The 18,626-nt window shown below is 37.8% G+C and overlaps 1 protein-coding gene and 1 pseudogene across 1 annotated transcript in view; one reads left to right on the top strand and one right to left on the bottom strand.

The window, feature by feature from the left end:
- PTPN21 (protein tyrosine phosphatase non-receptor type 21) overlaps nucleotides 1-18,626 on the top strand; it is a 90,094-nt gene that overhangs the window by 25,191 nt on the left and 46,277 nt on the right. The window contains exon 3 of the mRNA XM_015144342.3: nucleotides 11,950-12,119. Coding sequence (XP_014999828.3) covers nucleotides 11,950-12,119 — 170 coding nt within the window. The remainder of the gene's footprint in view (nucleotides 1-11,949; nucleotides 12,120-18,626) is intronic.
- Nucleotides 15,547-15,677, bottom strand: LOC114680079 (U4 spliceosomal RNA; annotated as a pseudogene).

Genomic DNA, 18,626 nt, shown 5'->3' with positions numbered 1-18,626 from the left:
TTTTATATTTTTAGTAGAGTTGGGGCTTGACCATGTTGGCCAGGCTGGTCTCAAACTCCTTACCTCAAGTGATCTGCCTACCTTGGCCTCCTAAAGTGCTGGGATTACAAGTTGGAGCCACCGCACTTGACCTTTAAGATTCTTTCTTCTGTCTTGGCTTTAGATAATCTGATGACTGTGTGCCTAGGTGATGATCTTTTTGTGATGTATTTCCTGGGTGTTCTTTGAGCTTCTTGTATTTGGATGTCTAAATCTCTAGCAAGACCAGGGAAGTTTTTCTTGATTATTCCCTCAAATAAGTTTCCCCAACTTTTAGATTTCTCTTCTTCCTCAGGAATACCAGTTATTGTTATGTTTGGTTATTTAACATAATCTAAAATTTCTTGGAGGCTTTGTTCCAAAAAAGGCTAGAGACCAGTATCCCTGATGAACATAGATGCAAAAATTCTCAACAAAATACTAGCTATCTGAATCTAGCACCATATCAAAAAAAATAACACACCATGATCAATTGGGTTTCATACCAGGGATGTAGGGTTGGTTTAATATCCGCAAGTCAGTAAATGTGATAGACCACATAAACAGGATTTAAAACAATATGATCATCTCAATAGATGCAGAAAAAGCATTTGACAAAATCCAGCATTCCTTTATGATTAAAACCCTCAGTAAAATTGGCATAGAAGGGACATACCTGAAGGTAGTAAAAGCCATCTATGACAAACCCACAGCTAACATACTGAATGGGGAAAAGTTGAAAGCATTCCACCTGAAAACTGGAACAAGACATGGATGTCAACTTTCACCACTTGTATTCAGCATAGTACTGGAAGTCCTATCCAGAGCAATCAGACAAGAGAAAGAAAGAAAGGGCATCCTAATTGGTAAAGAGGAAGTCAGACTGTCACTCTTCACTGATGACAGGAACGTATACCTAGAAAACCCCAAAGACTCATCCAAAAAGGTCCTAGATTGATAAATGAATTCAGTAAATGTTTTAGTTTGTTTTCATGCTGCTGATAGTCATAGCCAAGACTGGGCAATTTACAAAATAAAGGTTTAATGGACTTACAGTTCCACATGGTTGGAAAGGCCTCACAATCATGGCGGAAGATGAAAGGCATGGTGGCAGACAAGAGAAGAGAGTTTGTGTAGGGAAACTCCTATTTTTAAAACCATCAGATCTCATGAGACTTATTCACTATCACCAGAAAGAGTTGCCCCCATGATTCAGTTACCTCCCACCAGGTCCCTCCCACACGTGGGAATTCAAGATGAGATTTAGGTGAGGACACAGCCAAACCATATCAGTAAAGTTTTAGGAAAAAAATTAATGTACACAAATCAGTAGCACTGCTATACACCAACAGTGAGGAAGCTGAGAATGAAATCAAGAACTCAACTTCTTTTATAACAGCTGGAAAAAGAAATGAAATACTCAGGAATATACCTAGCCAAGGAGGTGAAAGATCTCTACAAGGAAAACTGCAAAACACTGCTGAAAGAAATCATAGATGACACAAACAAATAGAAACACATCCCATGCTCATGGATGGATAGAATCAATATTGTGAAAATGACCATATTGCCAAAAGCAATATATAAATTCAATGCAATTCCCATCAAAATACCATCATCTTTCTTCACAGAACTAGAAAAAAGAATCCTAAAATTTATATGGAACCAAAAAAGAGCCCCCATAGCCAAAGCAAGACTAAGTAGAAAGAACAAATATGGAGGCATCACATTACCTGACTTCCAGCTGGACTGCAAGCCTGTAGTTACCAAAACAGCATGGTACTGGTAGGAAAACATAGGTCAATGGAACAGAATAGAGAACCCATAAATAAAGCCAAACACTCACAGCCAACTGATCTTTAGCAAAGGAAACAAAAACATACAGTGGGGAAAGGACACCCTATTCAGCAAATGGTGCTGGGATAATTGACAAGCCATATATAGAAGAATGAAACTGGATCCTCATCTCTCACCTTATACAAAAATCAACTCAAGCAGGTTCAAAGACTTACATCTAAGACCTGAAACTATTAAAATTCTAAATGATAACATCAGAAAAATCCTTCTAGACATTGGCCTAGGCAAAGAGTTCATGACCAATAACCCAAAAACAAATGCAACAAAAACAAAGATAAATAGATGAGATTTAGTTAAACTAAAAGGCTTCTGCACAGCAAAAGAAGTAATCAGTAAACAGCCCACAGAGTGGGAGAAAGTATTTGCAAACTGTGCATCTGACAAAAGACTAATATCCAGAATCCACAAGGAACTCAGACAAAGCCGTGAAAAAAAAAAAATCATATCAAAACATGGGCTAAAGACATGAATAGACAATTCTGAAAAGAAGATATACAAATGGCCAACAAACTTACAGAAAACTCCTCAACATCACTAATTATGAGGAAAATGCAAATAAAATCACAGTGCTATACCACCTTACTCCTGTAATAATGGCCATAATAAAAAAAAATCAAAGAATAATAGATGTTGGTATAAATGTGGTGAGAAGGGAACACTTTTACACTGCTGGTGGTAATGTAAACTAGTACAACCACTATGGAAAATAATGTGGAGCTTCCTTAAAGAACTAAAAGTAGAAACTACCATTTGATCCAGCAATCCCACTACTGGGTATCTACTAGGAGGAAAATAAGTCATTGTATGAAAAAGACATTTGCACACCCATGTTTATAGTAGCACAATTCGCAATTGCAGAAATATGGAACCAGCCTAAATGTCCATCAACCAATTAGTGGATAAGGAAAATGTGACACACACACACACACACACACACACACACACACCATGGAATACTACTCAGGAACAAAATAATGGCATTTGCAGCAACCTAGATGGAGTTGGAGACCATTATACTAAGTGAATAACTCAGGAATGGAAAATCAAACATCATATGTTCTCATTTATAAGTGGGAGCTAAGCTGTGGGGTTGCAAAGGCATGAGAATGATATTATGGACTTTGGGGTTTCCAGGGGAAGGGTGAGAATAAAAGGGGTGAGTGATAAAACACTACAGATTTGGTACAGTGTGTACTACTCAGGTGATGGGTGCACCAAAATCTTAGAAATCACTACTAAAGAATTTATTCATGTAACCAAACACCACCTGTTCCTCAAAAATTATTGTAATAAAAATAAAATTATTTACTTGATTTTTATTATGAATATTTCTAATCTTTAAAAACATGTTTTTACTGAGACGAAATTCACATAATGTACAATTAACCTTTTTTTTTTTTTTTGAGATAGTCTCGCTCTGTTGCCCAGGCTGAAGTACAGTGGTGTGATCTTGGCTCACTGCAACCTCTGCCTCCTGGGTTCAAGCAATTCCCCTGCCTTACCCTCCCAAGTAGCTGGGATTACAGGCACATGCCACCACGCCCAGCTATTTTTTTTGTATATTTAGTAGAAACGGGGTTTCACCATGTTGAGCAGGCTGGTCTTGAACTCCTGACCTCATGATCTGCCTCAGCCTCCCAAAGTGCTGGGATTACAGACGTGAGCCACTGTGCCTGGCCACAACTAACCATTTTAAAGTAAACAGCTCATTGGCATTTAGTACATTTATAATACTCTCTAGTTGTAAAAAATTTTCATCACCCCTAAAGGAAATTCTGCATCCCATAGGCAGTCATTTTCTATTCTTCCCTGCCCCTGGCAACCACCAATTTACTTTCTGTCTGTCTCTGTGAATTTATATATTCTAGTCTTGAACTCCTGGCCTCAAGCGATTCTCCTGCCTTGGCCTCCAAGCACCTTGGGATTACAGGTGTGAGCCACCACACCTGTGGGATTTCTTTGGCTATTTCATATAAACAGAATTATACAATATTTGTCTTCTGGCTGCTTTTGCTTAGCATAATATTTTTGAATGTCATCCACATTGTGGCATGAACCAGTACATCATTGTGTTTTATGGCTGAATATTCATTATATTTATACACCACAAGCTTGTTTATCCATTCATCTATTGATGGACATTTGGCTTGTTTCCACCTTTTGATTATTGCAGATAGTCCTGCTGTGCATATGCATATACATGTGTTTGCTTGAGCACCTGTTTTTCAGTTCTTTGGGGTATGTACCTAGGAAGGGAATTGCTGGATCATCTGGTGATTCTATATTTAGTGTTTTGAGGATCCACCAAACTTTTCCACAGCAGCTGAACCATTTTCTGTTCCTACTGGCAATGTATAAGCGTTCCAGTTTCTCCTCATCAATGTTTACTTCCTTTTTTTTAAAATTATAGCCATCCTAGTTGGTATGAAGTGGTATCTCATTATGGTTCTGAGTTGCATTTCCCTAATGACCAATAATGTTGAGCATCTTTTCATGTGCTTGTTGGCCATTCATATCTTTTTTCAAAAAGGGTCTAAGTTCTTTGCCCATTTTAAAGTTGGGTTGTTTCTTTTTGTACGTCAGAGTTATTTTATACATTTCAAATAGTAGACCTTAATCAGATAGATAATTTGCAAATATTTTCTCCTTTGTTCTGTAGATTTTTTTTTACTTTCTTCATTTATTATTATTATTTTTTTGAGACAGGGTCTTGCTCTGTTGCCCAGGTAGAAGTGCAGTGGCACAATCATGGCTCACTGCAGCCTTGATCTGTTGGGCTTAAAGTGATCCTTCCACCTCAGCCACTTGAATAGCTGGGACTACAGGTGTGTGCCACCGTACTCAGCTAATTTTAGTTTTTGTAGAGGCAAGGTCTCACTATGTTGTCCAGGATTGTCTCAAACTTCTGAGCTCAAGCAATCCTTCTGCCTCAGCCTCCCAAAATGTTAGGTTTATAGCTGTGAGTGACCATGCCTAGCCTGATATGGTTTTTTGCATGAAAGTTTTAAATTTTGTGCGTGTGTGTATGTGTGTGTGTTTAAGAGGGTGTTGCTCTGTCATCCAGGCTGGAATGCAGTGGTATAATTATAGCTCACTGAAGCCTTGGTCTCCTGGGCCCAAGTGATCCTCCCACTTTAGCCTCTCGAGTAGCTGGGACTACAGGTGTGTGCCACCACACCCAGCTAACTTTAAAATTTTTTGTAGAGACAGGGTCTTGCTTTGTTGCCTAGGCTGGTCTCAAACTCTTGACCTCAAGTTTCTCCCACTTTAGCCTCCCAAAGTGCTAGGATTACAGACATGAGCCACTGCGCCTGGCAAGTTTTGTAATTTTGAAATAAGTTGATCTATTTTTTTCTTTGTTGCTCATGTTTTTGGTGTTATATTCAAACATTTATTCCCAAATTCAAGATCACAGAGATTTACCCTAATGTTTTCTTCTAAACTATTTTATGGGTCACTTCTTATATTTACTTACTTTATATATATGGTGTGGAGTAGGGATCCAACTTCATTCTTTTGTATGTGGATCTTCAGTTGTCCCAGCACTATTTGTTAAAGAGAGTATTCTTTTTCCCACCAGCTGGTCTTGGCACCCTTATTTAAAATCAGTTGACTGTAGATGCATAGGTTCATTTCTGGACTCTCTATTCTATTTTTTTGTATGTCTCTCCTTATGCCAGTACCACACTGTTTTGATGACTATAGCCTTGTAATAAGTTTTGAAACAAGGAAGTGTGAGTCCTCCAATTTTGTTATTCTTTTTCAGTATTGTTTTGGCTATTGCCAAACAATACTGCAGGCCCATGTGAATTTGAGGTTTGGCTTTTCATCTCTAGGAAAAAGCATATTGGGATTGTGATAGGTATTGCATTTGAATTTGAAGATTACTTTGGGTAGTACTGTACCTTAACAATATTAAGTATTTCAATATATGAACATGGGGTATCTTTCTATTTATTTAGATTTTCCTTAATTTCTTTTAGCACTGTTTAGTTGTGTTCAGAATATGCCTTTTCACCTTCTTGGTCAAATTTATTCCTACATATTTTGTTCTTTCGGATATTACTATAAATGGGATTGTTTTCTTTTTTTGACATGTACATTGCTGGTATCTAGCAGCTGATTTTTGCATGTTGATTTTGTACCCTGCAAACTTCACTGAATTTATTGTCTCGAGTAGGGGTGTGTGTGTGTCTGTCAGGGTTGGGGGGTGGATTTGAAGGATTTTCTATGTATAGGATTATGTCATCTATGCATAGAGATAGTTTTACTTCTTCTTTCCAGTTTAAATGTCTTTTATTTTTCTTGCGTAATTGCTCTGTTTAGAACCTTCAGTACAACATCAAATGGCAGTGGTGAACATTGGCATCCTTGTCTTGTTACTGATCTTAGGGGGAAAGCTTTCAGTCTTTCACCATGGAGTTTGGTATTAGCTGTGGGTTTTTCCTAAATGCTCATTGACGTGTTGAGAAGCTCTTCTCTATTCTTCTATTCCTATTTTTCTAGGTGTTTTATTTTATCATTAAGGATGTTGGATTTTGTCAAATGCTTTTTCTGAATCAATTGAGATGGTCATGTGTGTTTTATTTCTTTTGTCTTAGTAATGTGGTATAATGATTTTGGGGGGTATGTTTTACCACCCTTGCAGTCCTGGGATGAATCCCACTTAGTCATGGTGTATAATCCTTTTAGTGTGCTGTTAGACTCAGTTTTTTAATATTTGCTTAGAATTTTTGCATCTATATTTATAAGGGATGTCGGGCTATAGTTTTCTTGTGGTTATCTTTTGTCTGGCTTTGGTATTGGGGTAATGCTGGCCTATCGATTGAGTTAGAAAGTATTCTCTCCTTTTCCTTGATTTTTGTGCTCATCCCCCATCTTGTTTGTTTTTTGAATGGATTTTAAATTATTTTGGAAAGTTAATTATTCAGATTCTTAAGGTTGTTATTCAAGACGAGCCAAAAAAAAATGGTCTTATCCAGGAAAAATCCTTGCCTGATGAGAATTTAATCACAAAATTTTGTTGTTCAAGTTCCACCTACCTATTTTAGAAACAGATGATATTATAGTCATAAAATCTCATGGAATCAGATGTTGTAACTTGATTATATATGTGTAGACATTCTAAGAGAGCTTTCAATCCCAGGATTATAATGTTACGATAATTTAGTTACCCATATGTATATAAACATTTCTAGGAGCAATTTTAGAAATATAATACCTCAATTTAACAAGATATAAATTTAACAAGGTATAAATTTGATTTTTGGCTAGCTTTCACTACTTCTTAAGATAGAACTTGAACACTGGGGCAGATCCCAAAGCAATACTTTAACTACAATAGTTATGCACAAGAAAGTCCTGTAAATAATCTATCTGTGACAAGCTACAAAGTCAATATTCAAATGTCCCAAATCTTAGACTCCTTTATTTAAAAGAGCTAACCAACAAAGAATTTACTAAGCCCACCATTCTTTTTTTTTTTTTTTTTTTTGAGACCGTCTTGCTCTGTTGCTCAGGCTGGAGTGCAGTGGTGCAGTGGCACAATCTCGGCTCACTTCCGCCTCCTGGGTTCAAGCGATTCTCTTGTCTCAGCCTCCTGAGTAGCTGGGATTATAGGCATCCTCTACCATACTTGGCTAATTTTTTGTATTTTTAGTAGAAGTGGAGTTTCACCATGTTGGCCAGGCCTCAAGTGATCCACTGGCCTCAGCCTCCCAAAGTGCTGGAATTACAGGCGCAATTCACCATGCCCGGCCTAAGCCCACCATTCTTTTCAGCTGTTTGTACCTATAGATAAAGTTCTTGCTACTCTCTTCTGTGGTCTATAATTTGTGAAAAACTAATTATGATGCAATTTCAACAAATGTATTTGTTCAGTTCTATTTGATTTTCTAATTCATGTTGCATGAGTAATAGATGCACTGATGAAGTTAGCACATTTTAACAATTTTCCTTTCAGAATGTGCTTTTTAACAGAATGCTAGCAGATTGTTTGGCTGTTATTTTAATTATATTACAGTCCATTCACAAACGGTACAACCACAAATTATACAATAAACCTAAAATTTTATAATTCTGTTTTTGTATTTGGAACAGTCTAGTTCAACTGTATTTAAAGGGAAAGTTAATTTATTCAAAGCGTATTTTTAAGACCTTTTCATTTTGGTTAAAAATGGTGACATACAGCTGGGTGTGGTGGCTCATGCCTATAATCCCAGCACTTTGGGAGGCTGAGGTGGGCAGATCACGAAATCAGGAGTTCCAGACCAGCCTGGCCAACATGGTGAAACCCCATCTCTACTAAAAAATACAAAAAAAAAAAAAAAAAATTAAAAAAAAAAATTAACTGGGCGTGGTGGCAGGTGCCTGTAATCCTAGCTACTCAGGAGGCTGAGGCAGGAGAATCGCTTGAAACCAGAAGGCAGAGGTTGCAGTGAGCTGAGATCGCACCATTGTACTCTAGCTTGGGCAACAAGAGTGAAATTCCATATCAAAAAAAAAAAAAAAAAAAAAAGACATACCAAACCATTTTAGATCCTAAAGGATTCCTAATCTGGCATTATAGACCAAATGTGGTACATTCAGTCCAAAACTTGTGTTCTAAGATGGAGCAGAAAACAAACATAGTAACAGAAATGTTTTTTGCTGTAACCAAATACACGTAGGTAATTTTAAAAGTCTTTTGAGGGGAGGAGTCAATAATTGATTTTGTTGGTAGTGGAGAGAATGAGTGGACTAAATAACATTTAAAAATATATAGTGGTTTTCAGGCTGGCACGGTGGCATACTCCTATAATCCCAGCACTTTGAGAAGCTGAGACTGGAGGATCACTTGAAGCCGGGAGTTTAAGACCAGTCTGGGCAACATAGTGAGACCCTGTCTTGACCAAAAAAAAAAAAAAAAAAAAAAAAAAATAGCCTGGTGTGGTGGCATGTATCTGTTGTCTAACTACTTAGGAGTTTGGGGCGGAAGGATCACTTGAGCCTGAGAGTTCGAAGTTGCAGTGAACTGTGATCATGCCAGTACACTCCCGCCTAAGTGATAGAGTGAGACTCTCTCTCAAAAAATAAAATATAATGGTTTTCTAGTAGGAAAATATACTTACATAGTTTTCCCTTATCCAGTCCTCATGATAGCATTGTGAAGGAGGTATTACTTTATTTGACACTTGAGAAAACCAAATTGGACTGATTGCCTTTACCATTTCACTCCTAGTAAGTAACTGCTGGAAATCAAACTCAGAACTTTGGAATTAAACATCAAGCTCTTTCTATTAAACCAGATTTTTGTTTTCTATAAGTTTCAGTTTAAAAGAAGAAAAGAACATTACTTGTTTTCTATAACTGTGTGATACATATTCTGTGCTTACAGATAATAAGCAATTCATTTTAAAATGTCATAACTTCAGAATATAATTAACAATGGGACTTGGCCTTTCAGATATATTACAGTGTGCTTGGATTTTCAAAAATTTTATTTCCATGCAGCTTGTCAATGATTTATTATTATTATTATTATTTATTTATTTTTTTAAGGCAGGGTCTCACTTTGTTACCCAGGCTGGAGTGCAGTGGTGCAATCTTAGCTTACTGCAGCCTCTGTCTACCTCCTGGGTTCAAGTGATCAACCTGCCAAGTAGATGAGACTACAGGCACACGCTACCACTTCCAGCTAATTTTTTGTATTTTTTGCAGAGGCAGTGTTTCGCCATGTTGCCCAGATTTGTCTCAAACTCCTGGGCTCAAGAAATCCTCCCACTTCAACCTCCTAAAGTGCTGGCATTCCAGGTGTGAACCACCACGCCTAGCCAAAGATAAGGTTTTATATAACTTTCTCTTGCATAACTTTGGAGGAGCAGTGTAGTGTAGTGCAAAGTTATCCAACTTTAAAGGACACAAGAATTACCTAGGAGATTAATAGCTTTTTAGGGCCCAGGAAACCCTCTAGATACTTCTGGTAGAGGTAGTCCAGGGACAATACTTGGGGGAAACACTGGCTTTGAGGTTTTACACAGATAAAAAAATACCTACTTCATAAATTAGTGATGGTGATTTAATCTATGGTATCTCTACAGTTCTTGGAATAGAACCAGGTACATAGGAAATGTTCAAAATATTCCATTCTTGTGTGATGACTTGGGTGGCAACTAAGAATCAAGAGAATATTCCTTCTTTTCATTCAACAAAATTTATTGAATTCCAGCAGTATTCTAGGGACTTGTGGATATAGGGGAAAATGGGCACATTCCTCATTCTTGTTGAATTTATTTGATCAACTCATTTTAAAGGTATAGTTCTTACCTTGTTAAAAAATAATAAAAGGACTATTGAGGGCATGTTTGCATAATCTTTTCCCTTGCAAATTAAAGTTTTGTTTTTTACTTGAATGAGGATTGCAGTTCAAAGAAATGGCCTATTATTTCTCAGTTTTCTTGTTGCTTTAAATCTATACTGTCCAATACAGTAGCCACTAGATACTTGCAACTTTTAAGTCAATTAAACTTGTATAATATTAAAAATACAGCTCCTCAGTGGCACTACCACATTTCAATTGCTCAGTAGCCACATGTGGCTAGTGGCTGCTTTATTGGACAGTGAGATGTAGATCATTTCCATCATCATACTAAGTTCTGTTGGGACAGTGTTATTCTGGAGTTTACAACTACAAAGTGGTGATTTTCCAATTGTCTTGATTTGTAGATTGATTTTGAGGCAAGTATTAGCAGTGGCTTGAGGCTGTCACGTAAGTGTATTAATTCCCTTTCAGGTTGACCAGGCCCAGGGCTAGTATTGATTTACCTTAACAGTTTCATTACACAGCCAGTGAGATATAAATGCTAAGACATCCGGGCATTTTCTTTAAACTTCTGAGTAATACACTAAGGTTATTTTACTGCATTAGTCATAGCTTTTCTCATGCAGTGTGTGTGTGTGTGTGTGTGTGTGTGTGTGTGTGTGTGTGTGTGTGTAGAGAGAGTTAATTCACCTCCACAGCATTATAATTGTTTCAAATGTATATCTAATGAAATTTTGAGGACAAAGGGGTAAAGAAGAGTTGCAATTGCATCTGAATACTAGAACTGAATACTGGAATTCATGGTACTTACCATGAATTTAAAAAAGAAAATAAAATAATTTCTTTTATAGAAACCAGAACTAAGAGTAGTGAAAAGTTGGTTTAACACTGTTTACTCAGCATTCCACTGGGTAGAACCCCAGTTATGATTATTTAAAAATATTAATTATGAGACTGAGTGCAGTGGCTGGCTCATGCCTATATTCCTAGCACTTTGGGAGGCCGAGGTGGGCAGATCAGCTGATATCAGGAGTTTGAGACCAGCCTGACCAACATGGTAAACCCTGTCTCTACTAAAAATACAAAAAATTAGCTGGGTGTGGTGGTGCATGCTATAATCTTGGCTGCTATGGAGGCTGAGGCAGGAGAATGACTTGAACGTGGGAGACGGAGGTTGCAGTGAGCTGAGACTGCGCCACTGCACTGTAGCCTGGGCAACAGAGTGAGACTCTATCTCAAATATATGTATATAGATATATATGTGTATATATATGTATATATGATATATATGCATATATGATAAATATACATATATACATATATGATAAACACATGTATGTATATACGTATATGTGACAAATACATGTATATATACGTATATATACATATATATGACAAATTTAATGTTTTAGTAATTGAAAAACCAAGGATAAATTCTTCTGTATTTTTGTTGTTTTTAAAACCTGCATATAAAATTGAGTAGCACCCACTACATTCCAGTGTCTAGGTCATGAATGCAGTTTTTTGGGGCAGAGTTCAGTAAATGATATGCAAGTGCAATTGGGTTTTTGCCTCTGTTTCCTGAATATGAGTAGCTAGTTACAGATAGGTCTTACCTCCTTTTTTTCCTTCAGTTTTTGCTGTTGTTCCTCTCTGAGAAGAAAGGCAATAAGAGACTGCTGTCATTTGGTCACAGGTCAGGGATTAGTGCGGCTGAAGTCATTGAAATCCTTTTGTATGTTATTGCCTCCTTCAGTGACCTTCTGTCTTTCCAGGTCACTTACTTCAGCCTTTGGTACTACAACAAGCAAAATCAGCGCCGGTGGGTAGATTTGGAAAAACCTTTGAAGAAGCAGCTGGATAAATATGCATTGGAACCAACCGTCTATTTTGGAGTGGTGTTTTATGTGCCTTCAGTTTCTCAGCTGCAGCAGGAGATTACCAGGTGAGAAATTACATGCCATTTGTTTTTAGGAAATAGTCTAGTGAGATGTAAAAAGTGAAACTAAGGTTGAAGTCAGAAGATAAGTTTGGAACTTTGCCTCTCGCCCCACATTTTTAGCTACGGTATTACAAAGAGGTTCTCATATATGGCATGTCAGAGTGTTTTACTACATGTTGGGTAGCTTATGGGTTCAGTAGGCACAAAGGAATAATTAAAGGGAAAAATGATGGATTTACCCTAGCTGTGCACTCTTCCTGTAGTGATGTTACCTTTAATGTTTGTGTTGTTTCTGATCCTTTGTGATTAGGAAAGAAGATATTTTAGAAAATTAGTCACAAAATCTGTGTTCATTCCTCAATGAAATGTGCTGAAAGGCTCCTAGAATTCTCTTCCTCTAGCTATATTCTGTAGACAGGTTGGGGAGGGAGTACAGAGGAGAGGGAGGGAAGTGTTTAAGATCAGGAAATTTTGGCTGATAAGTGCACTTAATAGGGACAAAAGCAGAAAGGGAAGATGATATTAAGGAGCAGAATAGAGGAACTAAGTGTTCTTATTCTTTTTCCCCCTGAAGACAACGAAAAAAGGAATAACATTTGAGTTCTTGAGCGTGGTTTTCAAAGTTCTGTGAATCCCATCACTGCCTTATCTTTTTAACCCTATTTAATGTTACTTTTGAGCCAAGCTGAGCTACTTCAAGGGCCCGAAACATACCGCATGCCCTTTCGTCTTTGTGTCCTAGATCTTTCTCTCACATGTATTTACTGGAATCCTGTTTGCCTCCTGAGTTGTGGTTCAGAAGGTACCTCTTCCATGAAGCATCTATGACCCCAGGACAGAATGAGTTTTGGCTTACGACCTAGAATTTGATTCTACTTGTGTTAAGATGGTAATTGTCATACCCTATTATTAGGATTTTGCAGGTATCTTTTTCCTAGGTTTTAAGCCTATGTTTTCTTTAGCTTTACTTAATGATATCTTACACAGTACCTTGCGGACAGTGAGAACCTGGTACTGTCTCATGTTTGTGGAGTGCTGTTTGAGTCTGCCAGTTAATGATTAGGAGAGAATGGAAAGTCAAAGCAGTAAGGATCCAGTGGTAGGGATAAACACAAACTGACTGTAAAAGTCTGAGATAGAAATAATGAAGAGAAAATGGAAACCAGAAGGAAAAAGCCTGAACTGATCACTTTAACTCATTTAAACATTTACTGAAGATACGCTCTTAAGAACTGTGTTGAATAGAGTGGGAGGTGAATATGCTTTAATCCCACCCTGGAGGAGCCGCTCACAGTCTGGTGGAATTGGCAGTTCATATAAATAGTTACAGTATCCTATGATAATAAATGCTTTAATTAAAGCTGTGGATTCCTAGGGGTGGGGCAAGGGGAACTTGAACAGGAAAGGTAGAGAGACTGACATTTAAATTGACTTTAGAAATGTTCTAGAGGGAATAGTTTTTGCAAAGCAGGGGAAGTAATCAAAATGATTACATGTCTTCAGAAAGTTTCAGGTATTACTTAGAAAGGAGATTTAAAAAATAGGCATAGCAATAAAGTCATGGTACAATGAGGAAGAGATTTTCAAATTTAATGGAATCATTAAATTTATATTTTACAAAGATCACCCATCATAGAAGGTAGATCAGAGATGGCAAGACTATAGGCAGGAGACCAGTTTAGGAATACCTGTGCCATAATCTAGGCGTAGGTTTACAATATAGAACTGAACAGAAAGGCATTAGCTGTATTGAGAGAGAATGGGCCTATTAGAGTCAATCAGTAGGATTGCTCATTGATTAGGTATAGGAGCGCCTGATAGAGAAGTTGTATCAGTAAGGATTAAGTATAGCTATATATAACAAAAACCCTAAATATCATTGACTTCTGTGAGACAAGTTCAGAAGTCAGCCTTGCAGAGCTTGTCTGACAGCTCCACAGAGTCTTCACAGACGCTCGCTCTTTCTCTTAGTGCTCCAGTATCCTCAGTGTGTCCTTCCCATGCACTAGGTTTACCTTTTGGTCCAAGATATCCAGAGTTCTGTCTATCACATCCATAGTCAGAAAGCAGATGAGTGGTTTCCTAGGAACAGGGTAGGAATTGGAGAGACAGATTATGAGGGGTGCAAGGAAACTTTTGCAGGTGGTATGTTCCTCATCTTGTAGTGATGGTTTCATGGATGTATGCATGTGTCCAAATTGTCAACTTGAAATTTGAACAGCTTCTTTGTATGCCAATTATACCTCAAAAACGGTGTTTTAAAAAACCCACTCAAAGATATTGTAAGAAAACAAAGCGGGAGGGCCGGGTGTGGTGGCTTACACCTGTAATGCCAGCACTTTGGGAGGCTGAGGGGGGGCAGATCATCTGAGGTCGGGAGTTCGAGATCAGCCTGCTCAACATGGAGAAACCCTGTCTCTACTAAAAATACAAAATTAGCCAGGTGTGGTGGCACACGCCTGTAATCCCAGCTACTCGGGAGGCTGAGGCAGGAGAATTGCTTGAACTCAGGAGGCTGAGGTTGCAGTGAGCCGAGCTGGCACTGCTGCATTCCAGCCTGGGCAACAAGAATGAAACTCTGTCTCGAAAAAGAAAAAAGAAAACAAAGGGGGAGAACAACAATCTGATTAATATACCTTTAGAAAGTTCAGACTTAACAGAAAAATACGACCACAAAGCAGCAGAAAACTGGCACCTAATACTACAAAATGAACTTTAAAAATTAAGAAAATAACAGATGATATGAAAGAACCATTTAAATCTGAATTAGAAAAGCTTGGGAATAATTTGGCTATGTAACAGGTGAATATGAAAATAGCTGCAAAAACAATTAGAAATTTTGAAATGATAGAAACTATAAAAGTATAGAAGATTAAAAAATAGATGTAATAGGATTCCCTAAAGGAAAAAGCCAAAACATTCTTCTAACAGTATGATCTAAGTCAAAACATTGGCAAAGAACAAATTCCAAAAACTATATAACAAATTCTATATTCTAGCTATAACACATTTAAAAAACTTCCTTGAAAGGAAAATGACTTGAAGCTCTGTATTGAAAAGACGTACTGTGTACCTGGCATGGTCCGTCCAGAGCAATCAGTGCCAACACATTCTGCAGAGTCACCAGAAATTGGGCATCCAGACTAAAGCTGTTATAAAATTAAGAAAATAAGATTGGTGTCAGACTTCTGGAAAAACACTTCATGCCAACGGACAAAAAAGTAACATTTAACATCCTCAAGGAAAGGAAATAGGAGGCAATGATTATATATCTAGCAAAAATGACCTGTGAATATATCTTAGTGTGAGCTGCCATAACAAAATATTACAGACTGAGTAGCTGATGTATTTTCTCAGTTTGGAGATCTGAGCATAGTTGAGGTCTCATGAGGGCTCCCTTCCTGGCTTGCAGAACTTCCGGCTGGGTCCTCACATGGCAGAGCGAACAAACACTCTGGTGCCTGGAGTTCTTACTTGCAAAAGAGGAAATTTTGTTTCAATCATCAATAATTGTGCCTCATTTGAACCTCACTGGCTACGATACTGCCACTGCACAAAGCTTGGAAATTTTGACCATCATAATTTTGACCAACTAGGCTGGGCACAGTGACTCATGCCTGTAATCCCAGTACTTTGGGAGGCCGAGGTGGGTGGATCACTTGAGGTCAGGAGTTTGAGACCAGCCTAGCCAACATGGTGAAACACCGTCTCTACTAAAAATACAAAAATTAGCCGAGCGTGGTGGTGCATGCCTGTAATCCCAGCTACTCAGGAGGCTGAAGCAGGAGAATCGCTTGAACCTGGGAGGCAGAGGTTGCAGTGAGCTGAGTTTGAGCCACTATACTCCAGCCTGGACGACGGTGAGACCCCATCTCAAACAAAATAAAACAAACAAACAAACAAAAGAATACAACTGCATGAATTGAAACACATCGAATATATCTTTTAAAATTCACGAATTCATAATACTTAAAAAAAATAACCTCATTGGTCACCTTTGAAACTTACTAGAATACAATACATTATTCTGAATGGCAGTAAGTTTATCCTATATTTATAGATTGTATAAAGAGGTAACAATCATCAGTATTGGCTAAAACCTTTGGGTAAAAGGAACAGGCTGGCATCATCTGAACTCAGTGGGCAATGTCAGCATCACTGTAATTGGGACAACCAAATACCATTTCTTCTGATGTGATGCATCCGGAAGTACCAGGCACCACCAGGTTAAATGACTAAAATGAACTTGTATCGAAGCAAGCCTCTAGTCTGCACTGTTCAGTAAGGTAGTTGTTAGCTATATGTGGCTATTTATAGTTAATTGAAATTAATACAATTAAAATTTTTCTTGCACTAGCTACAGTTCAGGTACTGAATAGCCACATGTGGCTAATGGCTACTATATTGGGCAGCGCAGATACAGATAATTTATATCACTGTAGAATGTTCTTTTAGACAGTGCTGCTCTAAATCTAATGATCAGTTTTCAGGAAAAATGTGAGAGCATGTAAACTTGCCAAATGACCCCATGAGACTACAATCACAAAAGTCCAGAAGGTAGGAAATTCTGCATGACAAATGGCTCCATTTCTGTTAATAACATGAAAATAAAAGGGAATAAAAACTTTCTTTTTTATAGCAAGAGAGATTTAGAAATATCCATTAAATGTAATCCGTAGACCTTGTTTGGATTCTAATTTAAGAAAATTGTAAAAATGCATTTTTGAGGCGATCATGAAAATTGCATATGAATCAGGTATTGAGTACTCAGTATAAAGATGTTCATTTTGTTGGGTGTGATAAAAATGTAGTTACGTTTTTAAAAAATAAAGCTTACCTTTTAGGGGTATGTACTGAAGTACAGGTGGCATGACGTCTGGGATTTGCTGTAAAACACTGGTAGTGGAGGGGGCACAGGAGAGGATGGATGGAGAAAACGTGGTAGGCATAAGGTTGATGGGTGAGGCACCATGATAAGGAGATGGGGTCACTATACTTAATGTCTATACATATATTTCAGAATTTCCAAAATAAAACTTAAAAAATAAAAATGCCGATGCCTACACATTGTCTTCTATTACTAGTCTAAGAAAAACAGATGAAGAGAAAAAGCTGCCTCTTCATACATTATTTGGAATTTCTGTTGTACAAAATGTGGTCACCTAATTTATTATATAATTCTTGTCATATATTGTATGAAATATTTTATATTGGAAAGTTGATCAGTAACTTGATAAAGATTTAGATAAAATATTTGATCAGCATATTTTTACTTTCGGGCAAGTTTATGGAATACTTGCTTTTGAATTAAAATGTGCAATTTCTTTTATTCCTTGGCTGACAGTTTTGAATTCAGGTCTACGTGTTACATTTTATTACTGCTTTGTTTTTTTCCTGTTATTTCATTCTTGTTGCTCGGTTGCCCGGCTGGAGTGCAGTAGCGTGATCTTGGCTCACTGCAACGTCCGACTCCCAGGTTCAAGCGATTCTCCTGCCTCAGCCTCTGAAATAGCTGGGATTGCAGGTGCTCACCACCATGCCCAACTAATTTTTGTATTTTTAGTAGAGATGGGGTTTCACCATGTTGGCTACGATGATCTCAATCTCCTGACCTCATGATCCACCCTCCTTGGCCTCCCAAAGTGCTGGGATTACAGGCATGAGCCACTGCACCCGGCCTGCAAAAATATTGAAATAACATATTTATAAGCCATCTTCAGCCCCACCAATATATAGAAATTTTAGCAAAAAGTGATAATGCCATTGAAGTGAAATTTCTTGGCCATCTGCTCCTACAGTAAATACTTCTTTAAGAAAAACATATTATGGCTGGGTGTAGTGGCTCATGCCTGTAATCCAGGCACTTTGGATGGCCGAGGTGGGAGGATCGCTTGAGCTCAGGAGTTTGAGACCAGCCCGGGCGACATAGAGAGACCCTGTTTCTATAAAAAAATTAAAAACAATTTAGCCAGGTGTGGTGGTGTACACCTGTGGTCCCAGCTACTCAGGAGGCTGAGGCTTGAGGATCACTTGAGTCCAGGAGGTTGAGGCTGTAGTGAGCCATGATTATGCCATTGCACTCCAGCCTGGACTATAGAGCAAGAGGCTGTCTCAAAAAAAAAAAAACAAACTATCAGTCTGTGTATCCATCCATCCATCCATCCTTCCATTCATCCATCCCTAGTTGCTTCCATTAAAGGATTTGAGGGATAATACAATAACATATAGTAACAACCACTTAGGTTTTTTACTGTATATTAAACACTGTCCCAAGTATTTTATTAATTTAATTCTCATAACAAATCCTATGATGTAGTTGCTATTATCTCTATTTTGTAGATGAGGAAACCAAGACACAGAAGGGTTGAACACCTTGCCCAAGGTCACACTGCTAGTATGTACTGGAATTGGGACTCAAGCAGACTGGCTCCTGAGTCCTTGCTCTCAACCATTGTGTTTTGTGGACTGTCATGTAAAATACTAAATGAATAAAAATACTAGAAACATCTA

Source organism: Macaca mulatta, chromosome 7 (assembly GCF_049350105.2).
Source record: "Macaca mulatta isolate MMU2019108-1 chromosome 7, T2T-MMU8v2.0, whole genome shotgun sequence".
NCBI lineage: Eukaryota > Metazoa > Chordata > Mammalia > Primates > Cercopithecidae > Macaca > Macaca mulatta.
The sequence above is the reverse complement of the archived record's forward strand: the minus strand, read 5'-3'. Positions and strand labels throughout refer to the sequence as shown.